The sequence below is a fragment of the Alnus glutinosa genome, chromosome 14 (assembly GCF_958979055.1).
Source record: "Alnus glutinosa chromosome 14, dhAlnGlut1.1, whole genome shotgun sequence".
In the NCBI taxonomy this organism is placed as follows: domain Eukaryota; kingdom Viridiplantae; phylum Streptophyta; class Magnoliopsida; order Fagales; family Betulaceae; genus Alnus; species Alnus glutinosa.
Window position 1 is genome coordinate 15,616,855 of NC_084899.1, and position 12,662 is coordinate 15,629,516.

Sequence of the window (12,662 nt, forward strand, 5' to 3'; positions counted from 1 at the left end):
GGCCTGCAAAATTACTCAAGTCTAAAATCTCACAAGACAAGAATGTACCCATGAGTGTCCAGTAGCAATTAGAAGCTTGTCTTTTAAATCAGTTTTGTTTTAAAAAACAAAAATCAATACATTCAAACATAATTTATAATTATAAGCTGTTTTTATTTTTCAAATATTTTTAAAAATACGAAGACAAAAACGTAAAAGGAAACACATTTCCAAACATTTATTAAACCTGGTATTTTGCCGAATTTCAAAAGTGAAGAGTTGGTGCAGCAAGTGCTCGAGAAGTTGCGTAAAGCACAATTGAATTCTCCGTCTCTCTCTCTCTCTCTCTCTCTCTCCCGCACGCATTTGAAAATTGAAATGAGGATCTGAGAGAGCAATCAGATTGGCACAAAGAATGAGTGGAGCGAGACTGTGCTCGTTGTTGGGGGAATTGGGATACGAAGGGGCAGGGGGATTGGACCCTGACAGCTTCGAGTGGCCCTTCCAGTACGACGACGCACGCCCCATCCTCGACTGGATCTGCTCCAGTCTCCGCCCCTCCAACGTCTTCTCCCTCTCCGAACTTTCCCAGTTACGTTCCTCTCTCTCCCTCACTCTTCGCCATCATCTGATTTCCCCCCCTGTTTTTGGTGAATTATACTACATACACTAATTTCTTCTTTCCTACAATGGAAATCATTTAGGGTTTAGTTGATGTTAGTGAATAATTTTTTTGAAAATATGGTGTCCAGGTATGATCAGTTTCTGCAAGAAGGGAAGCTACTGGAGGTAACTTCCTCGTGCCTATTTTGTTAAGCGCGTTCTTGTAAATTATGAACACTTTTTTGCTTGTTAGCTTTAATTACTTGCTATATGGGGCATATGACACTAAGTTTAAACTGGGTTTTCCATGTTTTAATTCAAAATGACAAAGAGCCCTAGAGAGGAAAGGGGCATATGTTGAGGGGTTTTTGTTTCATTTTTATTTTTTTATTTTTTTTTGTCTTTAGATTTTCGCTAAGACAATGTGTTGGGGTTGATTGAATAAGGATCCGGAGATGTTTGGATATAGACGAAACAACTTTGATAATATAGTGCTTTGCTAGTATTACTCGTTTTCCGTGATTTGAAGTATGCACTGAAACAAGTAAATTTATTACTTGACAGGGGGAGGATTTGGACTTTGCTTATGATAGTATTTCAGCCTTTTCTGCCAGGAGAGACAACCAGGAGGCACTTTTTGGAGCTGAAGAAGGATTAAAAGATATACGGTAATGTAATTTGTTGGACATTGATGTTTATTCACTATTTAGTGCCCCCCCTCATGTTTCTTCAATTTTTTCTTTTTTCTTTCCTTTTTGGTTATCAACTAAGCAAAATTGTGTCCAATGACCTAAGTGTGATGACTTCAAGAATGTGCCATAGGAAATTCATTGGTGTTATTTGTAGTTGGCTTTGCATCTATCTTGTTTTGAACTGGGTAGAGAGGGAGTTTGCAAGGAAGGATACATGCATGCACAAATTTATATATGAAAGAAGAGTGTAAATTAGATGGAGAGTCTAGGTGTTTCCTTAAATTCAAGGTTTCAGTTTGGGTGAGTTTTCGATCTTACAAGTGCAGTCACTTCCTTGAGTTACATAAATATAGAATCAACTCGTCATTGGATAAGTTTTGAGTTCAACCTTCTGAACTTGGCCAGTATCAGAATGGGGTTTAATTGTAGGGAAGTTTAAGTAAATTTACGCCATGATAGAACTTAGTTTTATGAATAAAAGGAGACCAATGTATACAGGAAGCGTACTAAGGAGCCCCTAAAGAATTACAATTGAGGAGAAGAGACATTATCAAGTGCATTAGACTAACCCTTTTTTTCTTTTTCTTTTTGATTGGTAAGTTGCGCATCCACTTGGTGGGACGTGAACCCACGACCTCACCCTTCACCTTGCTACAAAGGGAGAAAGTACCATTTGAGCTAAAGCTCATTGGTTCATTAGACTAACATTTCTCTTTTAGCATCATCTCTTTGTTATGTCAATGGTCTTTTGACGAAATGACTTCTCCCCTATAAACAAGGATGTAGAGTTAGGTTCACGGGTTATGTAACGCAGCTGTCCCACATTAGGAAGATGAGGAATAGCGCGTATAGAGTTGGTGGTTTATAAAGATAGTCACGAGTGCTAAGTCCCACATTGCCTAGTTACTAGGTGAAACTGAGCTTTATAAGGAATTCTAAGGAAGCTCTAAATTGACTAGTTCTTTTGGGGTGATAGTGCAAATGTAGTTATCGTTTTTCCCTGGGTCATTACAAGTGATATCAGAGCCACCTAGTAAAGTCATGCCATGTGGTACTAGAACATTGCATGACGTGGCCCTGACGAGCACGTCAAGGGTTCAAGGGAAGGAGTTTGTAACAACACCCCTGTCCCACATTAGGAAGATGAGGAATAGCCCACATAGAGTGGGTGGTTTATAAAGATAGTCACGAGTGTTAAGTCCCACATTGCCTAGTTACTAGGTGAAACTGAGCTTTATAAGGAATTCTAAAGAAGCTCTAAATTGACTAGTTCTTTTGGGGTGATAGTGCAAATGTAGCTAACATTTTTTCCTGGGTCATTACAAGTGATATCAGAGCCACCTAGTAAAGCCAGGCCATGTGGTACTAGAACATTGCATGACGTGGCCCTGATGAGCACGTCAAGGGTTCAAGGGGAGGAGTTTGTAACAACACCCCTGTCCCACATTAGGAAGATGATGAATAACCCACATAGAGTGGGTGGTTTATAAAGATAGTCACGAGTGCTAAGTCCCACATTGTCTAGTTACTAGGTGAAACTGGATTTTATAAGAGATTCTATGGAAGTTCCAAATTGACTAGTCCCTTTGGGGTGATAGCACATATATGGCTAGCGTTTATCCTTGGGTCATTACGAATGGTATCAAAGTCATCTAGTAATGCCAGGTTATGTGGTATTGGAGCACCGTATGACGTGGCCTTGACGGCTTTCGCGCTCGACCCTTGCTTGTTGGGAAGGAGGAGCAATCGATGTGAGATTTCATAGGGATTGGGCTTCCATTTGTAGATATATTCTTAAAGAGGATAAGAAACCTCTTGTATGGGGGGAGTATATGAGGCAGCAAATTGTTGAGATTGCCGGGGTGAGTCCAAAGCTCAAAAGGTCTAGGTCTCAGACGAGTCTCCCAAAGCAAATCATAGACAAGCTCCTAAGATGTTAGGATTGGTACGAATTTAACAGAGCATGGTTCAACTAGTGGGCAAGGCACTGGGCCGAACCCCTCACTTCCAGAGAATACAAACACAAGCCTGGGGGATAGTTTGGAGCTGGGCCAGGGACCCAATATCCCAAACAACAGCCTCTCCCAACTAAAACTCAAAAGTAGAGCTTTCAACCTGCGAGGAAGGAAGATGGATTACCACCTCAAAGGCGTTCCAGCTATGCTATTGCTTTGTGAGGGCATGTTAAGCCATCATTAATGACGTTAGGGGTATAAGGGGGGGAGTTTGTAACACACTATCCCACATTGGAAAGATGATGAATAGTCTATGTAGAGTGGATGATTTATAAAGATAGTCATGAGTGCTAAGTCCTACATTGCCTAATTACTAGGTAAAACTAGGCTTTATAAGGGATTTTAGGAAAGCTCCAAATTGACTAGTCCTTTTGGGGTGATAGTGTAGATGTGACTATCGTTTTTCTTTGGGTCATTACAGGTTCATTCTACACGGGCAATGTATTCACTGGTAAAAAAAAAAATTCATTTGTTTATGTGTTTGTTGTGTGAAGGAATCTATAAATTTAATCTAGGACTACCTTTCCTGACTTCATTGAGTTCTCTTAGTTTCTTCATATTCTTTTGTATGATATAATGGGCTATTGATGAGGTGGCTCCAAAACAATTTTAGCACTTTGGGAGTAGTGCATGCCTTATACATATATCTCTCGTATTACTTCTATGCTAGTAGCATACTTTATAGATATATGTCTTTTCTATATTATCGGTGCATTCATCCTCATGATTTAGTCAACTTTTTGGATTATCATGTACTCATCCTTGTGATATTATATTCTTGTGGGACAAAAGTTGCCTGAGCAGGGCCTCTTTTAGTCATGTGAATTCTGATTTTGACCTTCATATTTCTTAGCATCATGAAATTATGTACTGTTTTATATTTGTTTTATGCATGGATGCTTTGGCACTTAAATGCTATGCTTGTGGCGTGCAGGTTGCAAATTGTTTTTCTGGGGACACATATGTTCAGAATTAGGATGTATGATAGGTCTCTTAATTATAATTTGATGCTGAATTCAGCGATTATCTTTTTAGTTTGCATTTTGTTTTCACGTTATTTTTAATTGAACATAGTGTTATGTTCATTATGACAAGAAACATTATATGCGGCCACTTTATGCAAAAAAAACTGACATTAAGGGTAAGACCGTGTCCAAGCCACCCCTCCCAGAATACCAATAAGGTGGGACCATGGTAATGGCTTTTTTTATTAACTTGTGACTAATCCTTTATATTTGGCTCACGAAGATGAATTTGTTTGCTGTGCTCTTACTGGTATCTATTTGAAGATATGCTTATTTTGGTTGGTGGCGATGGAATTCTGGTAGTCAGCTTCCAGTTCTGATGGATTTATTTTTTCAAATTTTGTGAAGTTCATTTTTTGTTTTTTTATCTTTAGGGATGCAACTTTGGCAAATAAAGCTGAAGCTTTAGAGCTGCAGAGAGAGCTTAAGAATCTGCAGTCTCAATTTGATATGCTCAGTGGCCAAGCTTCAGCTTTGATCCAAGGGAGACGGGCACGAGTTGCTGCAACATCTAATGTCAATGGACACCTGACGTTAATAGATGATAGTCTTTCAGCAAGAAATTTACAGGTGCGTATGCTATGATAATTCAAACGTATATATTAAACTCATCCACTTTAAGATAATTTTGATATATACTGTACAAATCTAACCATTCCTTAACAGGGATGAATTTTTCAGTTTTTTGACGAGGCTGGAAAGCATACAATTTAAAAATGGTGTCCATGCATTTTGTGCATTTTGTAGGCTATGATTATTGAATAAGTGCATTATCCAATTATTTGCAGTGAAAAACTTCAAGATGGCATACATTTATGTATAAGTCAGCTGTAATCTCAAAGCTAACTTCATATGCATGATATGATAGCTCTGGTCTTAAAACTAAGCTGATATATATATGGACGTTCCAGTATTAATTAATGCACAAAAATTTACATGGGATCTTGTGAAATTATATAAGTATAGCACCTCCAAGCATTGTTTACAAGCTTATTCCTTCAATAACAAATTTGAGGTGACTTTTTTGAAAAATATGGCGTGTTTTGGTACCTGGGAGTGAAACATAGAAAGCCATAACTGTTAAAACCCAATGGAAAGTATTCTTCATCCCAAAATGGTTGGTCTTTGTTGTTAGATTTACTACAAAATACTGAAGCCCTTGGTTTCAAGGGGCAGATGTATTGTCAACAGATGGTTGAGTAAATGAAATCTTAGAAGAAATTAGCTGTGGAAGATTGTATAAGTGATCCTCTTTTTAATACTAATAAAAAGTAATGTGGTGATTTGCTGATAGATGTTCTTTCTTTTCATGATTGCTGCGATTAAAATATTTTTTTAATATATCGTTTTCGTGTTATATTCATTTAGTTTTTCTGTATATTTTATTTTTCTTTTCCTGTAGCATGGTAGAGGAATGCTTTGTTTAGAAAAATCACAATGTCATAGTTACATTTCATGTCTTTGCTTTATGTGGTTGAAACTGGTTGTTGTTTCTTTTAAAGAGAGAACAACTGCTCTCAATATATGTTGATGGTTGACCATTTCAGAAGTTTTTGGAATTCTTTAATTGTGACTTAGATGAACGCAGTTCTTGGAAGGATCACTGCTACAGCACAGGAGTTGGCTCATTATCATTCTGGTGATGGTATCGTTTTTATCACTTGTACTCTTACTTTCATGGCCAATTGAAAATTTTGGAAGTACTTCATTGTTTAATTCTCTTTTATTTTCATTTTTCTCCGTCAAAGTTGTGAATTTTTTTATTGATATTCTCTGATATTAAATCTAATGAGTTTATTGACTATTTTTTTTTTTTTTTAATAAAAAGGTTACTTGATGATATTTGGGTTTCGGGTTTGGGGCTCATCATCTAATTCAGCCCAAACATTACTTTAATTTTTTTTCTTCTTCTTTTCCTTTTACGGACTTGATATTATACTTTTTAGCTAATGGGTTAGGTGGGTTGGTTGAGGTTGGTTTTGTTGTTTGGGGTTTCAAACTTATTACAGTTCATGCCCTAGTTGGTTTTAGCTGCACATTTTTCATCTTGACCGAATCCGCATAAGGTCCAAATATTGTTCTGTTCTAGGTTCTCTACAATGAAACTTGATCAATGTTTGGGCTTTGTAAATGTTGGTTTTTCAAAAATATGTATAAGAATTTCAAGATTTTGGTGCTGATTCATGCTCGATTAGAAAGGTTTATAAGCACTTTTCCCCCTAACAATTTCGTCCTACTTTACATGATGATACTATAGCACTATTAACTTGCAGAGGATGGCATCTATTTAGCATACTCTGACTTTCATCCATACTTGCTGGGAGATTCATCCTGTATAAAGGAGCTAAATCAGTGGTTTGCTAAGCAATTGGACACGGTATGTGTGCTGGGTTTTGTTGTGTTTGTCTGCACTTAGTGTAATATTTTTTATGTTACATTATTGTCCAGTCATAGAATTTCTATCTCAAAATTATTGATAACCTTATTATGATCACATAATTAGGGTCCTTTCCGATTAGTTGCTGAGGGGAAATCCAAATGCTCTTGGGTGAGTCTTGATGACATTTCAAATATCATTGTAAAAGGTATTTCTTCCCTGTTGCTTCTATGGCTCTTGTGTTTTTAGATTTGCAGTTTTTCTTTCTTGGTTTTTTTCTCTTTCCTTTTTTGAGCCTTTTGAGAAATCCTATCATCATTGTATATCTCAATTGGCTTGACTTGGGTTCATTTTTCTTGATACTTTTGCATAAATACAAATTTTTAATTTGACATTAAATATGTTAGGTTACTATCTACTGTACACTTACATAACCCTTTTTTTTTATTTTTTATTTTTAACAATGCAACAGATGTGGAAAAATCCCAACATCAACGTGTATCTGAATTGCAGCGGCTTCGTTCTATGTATGTTTTTTGTATCCAAATAAGTTATTCTTTTTCTTTTTCCCATTATATGTTATATTTCTTAGGGAAACTACACCTACCCAAAAAAAAAAAAAAATTCACTCCTTTTGAACTAACACCTGTAAACTTTAAAAAGTGACACTTAGCCTCTCAAACTACCACTTCGTTGCAAGTTACATACTCCATTAGCTTTTGGCGTTAAAATGGATGGAAATAGCACAACGTGATGTGCACATGCTAATTTTTGACTTGAAATGCCCCAAATTATCCCTAAAAATTTAAAAAAAGGAAAAAAAAGAGAGAAAAAAAGTGGGAAGTTGAGGGGATGGTTCACCCACCCCCTTATCAGTTTTGGGGGGGTGGCTGAACCATCTCCACAACATTGAGGGGGGTGGTTAGGCCTCCCCTTCATGCTTTTGGGGGCGGCTGAATTGTCCCCTCAGCCTTGACGGTTGATTTAGCTACCCCAAGAATAGCTCAACCTTGAAGGGTGGTTCAACAATCCCTTTAGCTTCCCATTTTTTTAGGGGTAATTTGGGCATTTTAAATTAAACGTTAGCACATATGTGTCACGTGTTCCATTTTTTTCCATTTTAATTCTAGAAACTTGCAATGAAGTGGTGCTTTGAAAGGGTCATGTGTCACTTTTTAAAGTTTGGAGGTGTAACTGCAAAAGGGATGTCAATTTGGGAGTATTATGTGTAATTTTTTTTTTGATAAGTAATTGCAATTTATAAAAATAGCGTAGAGGGGCGCAACCCTTATACATGAGAAGTATACAAGAGAACTCATAAAAGGGACGAACAGAGAATAATTTTAAAAAGTCTACATAATTAAAAACCCTCAAACTATGATGGGACGCTATCCAAATATATAACGTATTGAACAACCGCTTCTGAAGCTCCACCGTAGATGTCTCTATATCTTCAAATAGCCGCACATTCCGCTCCCTCCAAATACACCACAATAAGCACAAATGAGCTAACCGCCAAGCTTCTTTAGCACGACCACACCCAATCGCCGCCTCCCAACTATTCAACAACTCCAACACCGTTCGTGGCATAACCCACTCTACCTCAAATAAAATAAGAATGTAGCTCCAAAGATCTCGGGAGATTTTGCAGTGAAGCAACAAATGATCAATAGACTTCCCACTCTTCTTACACAAGCAACACCACTCAATCACTATAACATTCCTCTTACGTAAGTTATCATGCGTCAATATTTTGCCCAAAGCAGCTGACCAAACGAAGAAAGTCACCCTTGTTGGAGCCTTAACACGCCATATATTCTTCCAGGGAAAAGAAGGAAAAGGTAGGCATCTTTCCTAATAAGCTCTTCATAGAAGGATCTTACCTCAAATAAACATTTTTTAGAGGGATTCCACACTAACCTGTCATCCTCTCCATGTCGAGCTGAAATAGAGTAAAGTCGATCGAAGAAAGAAAGGACCAAATCCATCTCCCAATCTTGGATTTGTCGCATAAAAAGAACATTCCACTGAATTACACCATTATGGACAACCAAATTATCCGCTACCATCGCATCTTTGTTCCTCACTATACTAAAAAGAGTTGGAAAACATTGCTTCAATGATCTATCCCCACACCACTGATCATGCCAAAAACTAATATTTGCTCTATTCCCCACTTCAAAACAAACAAAATTGCGAAACTTCTCCCACCCCCTCCTAATATGCTTCCAACACCCACTCCAAAAGAACTCGACACCTCTTTCAAGCACCACCCACCCTTTAGACTCTCAAATTTGGCATCAATCACCAAACGCCATAAAGCGTCTCTCTCCCTACCATATCTCCACAACCACTTACCCAAGAGTGCTCAATTGAACTGGATGGAATTGTGAGCTCCCAACCCACTTGCATGCAAAGGAGTACAAATCTTGTTCCAATTCACTAGATGAAATTTGGACTCGTCACCAATGCCACCCCAAATAAAATCCTTTTGAATTTTATCAAGACGATTGGCTACCTTCACTGGAATAGGAAACAAAGATAAGTAATATGTAGGGACATTGGAGAGCGTACTATTAATAAGAGTCAACCGGGCACCCTTCGACAAATACATTCGCTTCCATCCCGCCAACCTCCTTTCCATTTTTTCAATAACGCCGTTCCAAATAGAAGTGGACTTGTAAGAGGCACCCAAAGGCAGACCCAGGTAAGTCATAGGCAAAGATGCAACCCGACATCCAAGAAGATTAGCCAACCTTTCGACATCCTCTGCTTCACCAATTGGAACAATTTCTGATTTTCCTAAGTTAATTATCAAACCAGAAGCTGCCTCAAAGCATAAGAAAATACATCTCAGATGTCGAATTTGTTCTTCTTGAGCACCACAAAAGATCAAAGTGTCATCAACAAACAGAAGGTGATTCACAACTAAGGCCTCAGAATCCTTGGAACCCACTGAAAATCCTGTCAAATTACCTTGATCCAATGCGGCAGTCAGCATCCGACTCAAAGCCTCCATAACCATCACAAACAACAAAGGAGAAAGAGGATCTCCTTGTCGCAAACCACGAGTACTACTAAAAAACCTGACGGGGTTCCATTTACAAGAATAGAAAATCTCACTGTAGATATACAAAAACGTATCCAATCCCTCCATTTTCCCCCCAATCCACATCTCTGCAACAAATAAAGCAAGAAGTCCCAGTTCACATGATCATATGCCTTCTCCAAGTCTAGCTTACACAGGAGTCCTGGGTCCCTCGATCGAATATGACTATCCACACATTCATTTGCAATAAGCACAGAGTTTAATATTTGTCAACCACCAATAAACGCATTCTGAGTGTTGGAGATAATCTTGCCTAAAACTGATTTGAATCTGTTCGCAAGGACCTTAGAAATAATCTTGTAAATCCCTCCAACCAAACTAATAGGGCGAAAATCTCTTACGTCCATGGCACCAGTCTTCTTACTAATCAAAGAGATAAAAGTAGCATTCAAACTCTTTTCAAACTAGCCTCGAGCATGAAATTTTGCAAAAAATCCATAATGTCAGTTTTTAAAAAATCCCAGCACTTCTGAAAGAAAGCCAAAGTGAATCCGTCAGGACCCGGCGCCTTATCTCCATTCAAATCCCTGACAACATCCCGCACCACCTCCTTCTCCTCAAACGCTCTTTCTAGCCAAATGCTCTCATCTGCATCAATGGATAAAAAAGATAGGCCCTCCACCCCAGGCCGCCAAGAACAATTCTCGAAGTAAAAATTGTTGTAATATTGAACTAAATGCTCCTTAATCTCCGCAGGATTCTTGGAAATTATACCATTAATACTCAAAGAATCCACTTGATTGAATTTACGATGTGAGTTGGCCACCCTGTGAAAAATTTTTGTGTTCTTGTCCCCCTCCTTCAGCCACAAAGCTCTAGATTTTTGCCTCCAGCTCATTTCCTCAAAAAGAAGAGTCTTCTCCAGCTCTCTCGACATATCTACCTTTCGAACTTTTTCGTCCTCCTCTAGGCAACGACATTCTTCAATTAACTCCAGCTCTCGAATACCTTCCAATAATTCTTTATTCTTCTTCCCTATATCACCAAACACTTCTTCATTCCATTTCTTCAAATCAGACTTCAAAGCCTTCAATTTATTAGCCAAAATGAAACTTGGCAAACCAGAAAACTCATAAGACATCCACCACTTTTTAACCTGCTCAACAAAACCCTCGTATTTCAGCCACATGTTTTCAAACTTAAAATACCTGTTTCCCCCTCTTGATGTCCCACAATCCAATAACAAAGGAATATGATCGGAGAGAAGTCTTGTCAATCTCCTCTGTGACACTTCAGGAAAGCGTTCCTCCCACTCCGGAGAAACTAAGAATGTATCGATTCTAGACCATATTTGATCTTCCTGATTATTAGACCAAGTAAACTGGCCGTCTTCAAGGGGTAGGTCCACCAAATTATGCATGAATATAAAGTCTGAAAACTCTTCCATAGCTGCAGAGTAGCCAGCACCACTAGATCTCTCACTAGGAAAACGAACCACATTAAAATCTCCCCCAATACACCAAGGCATCTCCCACCAACTCATCAATCCAGCTAATTCAGCCCACAAATCCCTCCTCTCCCTGTCATCATTCGGACCATAAACCCCCCCAAAAGCCCAAACTACGTTATCTCCAGTGTTGCGCAAAGAACAAGCAACAGTGTATCTACCTATACATTCCTCCACTTTCTCCACCACCCTTCTATCCCACATTAACAAAATCCCACCCGACGCTCCATTGGCACCTAAGTAGCACCAATCAACATGAAAGCAACCCCATAAACTTCGCACCACCTCCCTTGAGATAACTGCCATCTTTGTCTCTACCAAGCAAACAATATCCGCCTTCCAATCCCTTAGAAGCCCTCTAATCTCCAATCTTTTCTCAATCGCATTAAGCCCTCTAACGTTCCACATTAATATTTTAGGCGTCATATAAGCGAGATGGACCCCTACCCTTGTGCCTGCCTCTAACAGAATGAGCCCCTTTCTTCTCATAGTTTATAGACCAAGCCAACCTATTTAATTCCCTCTGCCCTTTCTCCCCTTGTGAAGGCAAATAATTAGTCTTAGGTTCTGCCAAAGGAGTTCTCTGGCCACTTCAATCTCCTCAAACAAAGCCAATAATTTGTCCTTGAAGTGACCACACGACATACCAATAATTGGATAAAACCTCTTGATTCTTTCCACCAACCACCTAGGCGACACCCTTTGCCTGTCATCACCTTCCACTGCCAGTGGAGTAATAACCATCAGCTCATAACTCTCTAACTTCCCCTTACCATTCCTTATCTTATCTTAAAGCAAGAGGCCTTCAGGAAAATGCTCTAGCAGATTCAAAGAACGTTCTAGATGAGCTCCCTCCTCAGCCACCACGCCTTTAAAGGTAGACCCAGTCTCCATTTTGTCTCCTGTTCCTTCCCAGCGGCATATCTCCACTTGAGGTCCCACTGAAGTTGCTTCTGATTCAATACCCACTTTACCTTCTTTCGAGGAAAAAATCACCAGCTCAAGACTGCCTTCTTCCTGCCTCTGATCCACTAAATCTCCACCGAACCCAGAACTACCCATTCCAGCACACAACTGCGAACTAGAAACCTGAGGCACCAACAATAAACCTCCACCCTCTTCCGACAAAGCCAAACTATCTCCTTTTCCAACGACAGAGCCCTTCTCCCCTAAATCGGTGGACTCTCTAGCTTCAATTGAGCCCAACCCAGTCTGACGAGAGCCATCTGAATCCAACCCATGATAAGAGACTGCTATCTCCTTCGACAGTCTATTAGCTAACTGCAAGACTTTCGGCTCTCCTTCCCCACCACACAACATCTCCTCGGACACCGGAGAGGTGTCCTCTTCCCCAATCATCGAAGAAACCGCAACCTTCTCTCTGCTCTGACTCGTTCCCGCATCCGGTTTGGTCT

General features: G+C 39.2%; 1 protein-coding gene across 2 annotated transcripts in view; it reads left to right on the forward strand.

The window, feature by feature from the left end:
* The first annotated feature begins 222 nt into the window (after window positions 1–222).
* Window positions 223–12,662, forward strand: part of LOC133857026 (AUGMIN subunit 3) — a 45,009-nt gene continuing 32,569 nt past the window's right edge. Inside the window, exons 1-8 of one of the 2 annotated variants that reach the window (XM_062292122.1) lie at window positions 223–570; window positions 732–768; window positions 1,147–1,250; window positions 4,689–4,884; window positions 5,893–5,953; window positions 6,588–6,691; window positions 6,818–6,899; window positions 7,164–7,218. In XM_062292122.1, coding sequence (XP_062148106.1) covers window positions 395–570; window positions 732–768; window positions 1,147–1,250; window positions 4,689–4,884; window positions 5,893–5,953; window positions 6,588–6,691; window positions 6,818–6,899; window positions 7,164–7,218 — 815 coding nt within the window. In that variant the 5' untranslated portion in view covers window positions 223–394. Of the gene's footprint in view, window positions 571–731; window positions 769–1,146; window positions 1,251–4,688; window positions 4,885–5,892; window positions 5,960–6,587; window positions 6,692–6,817; window positions 6,900–7,163; window positions 7,219–12,662 lie in introns of both variants that reach the window. The other variant, XM_062292121.1, reaches the window with a different exon arrangement.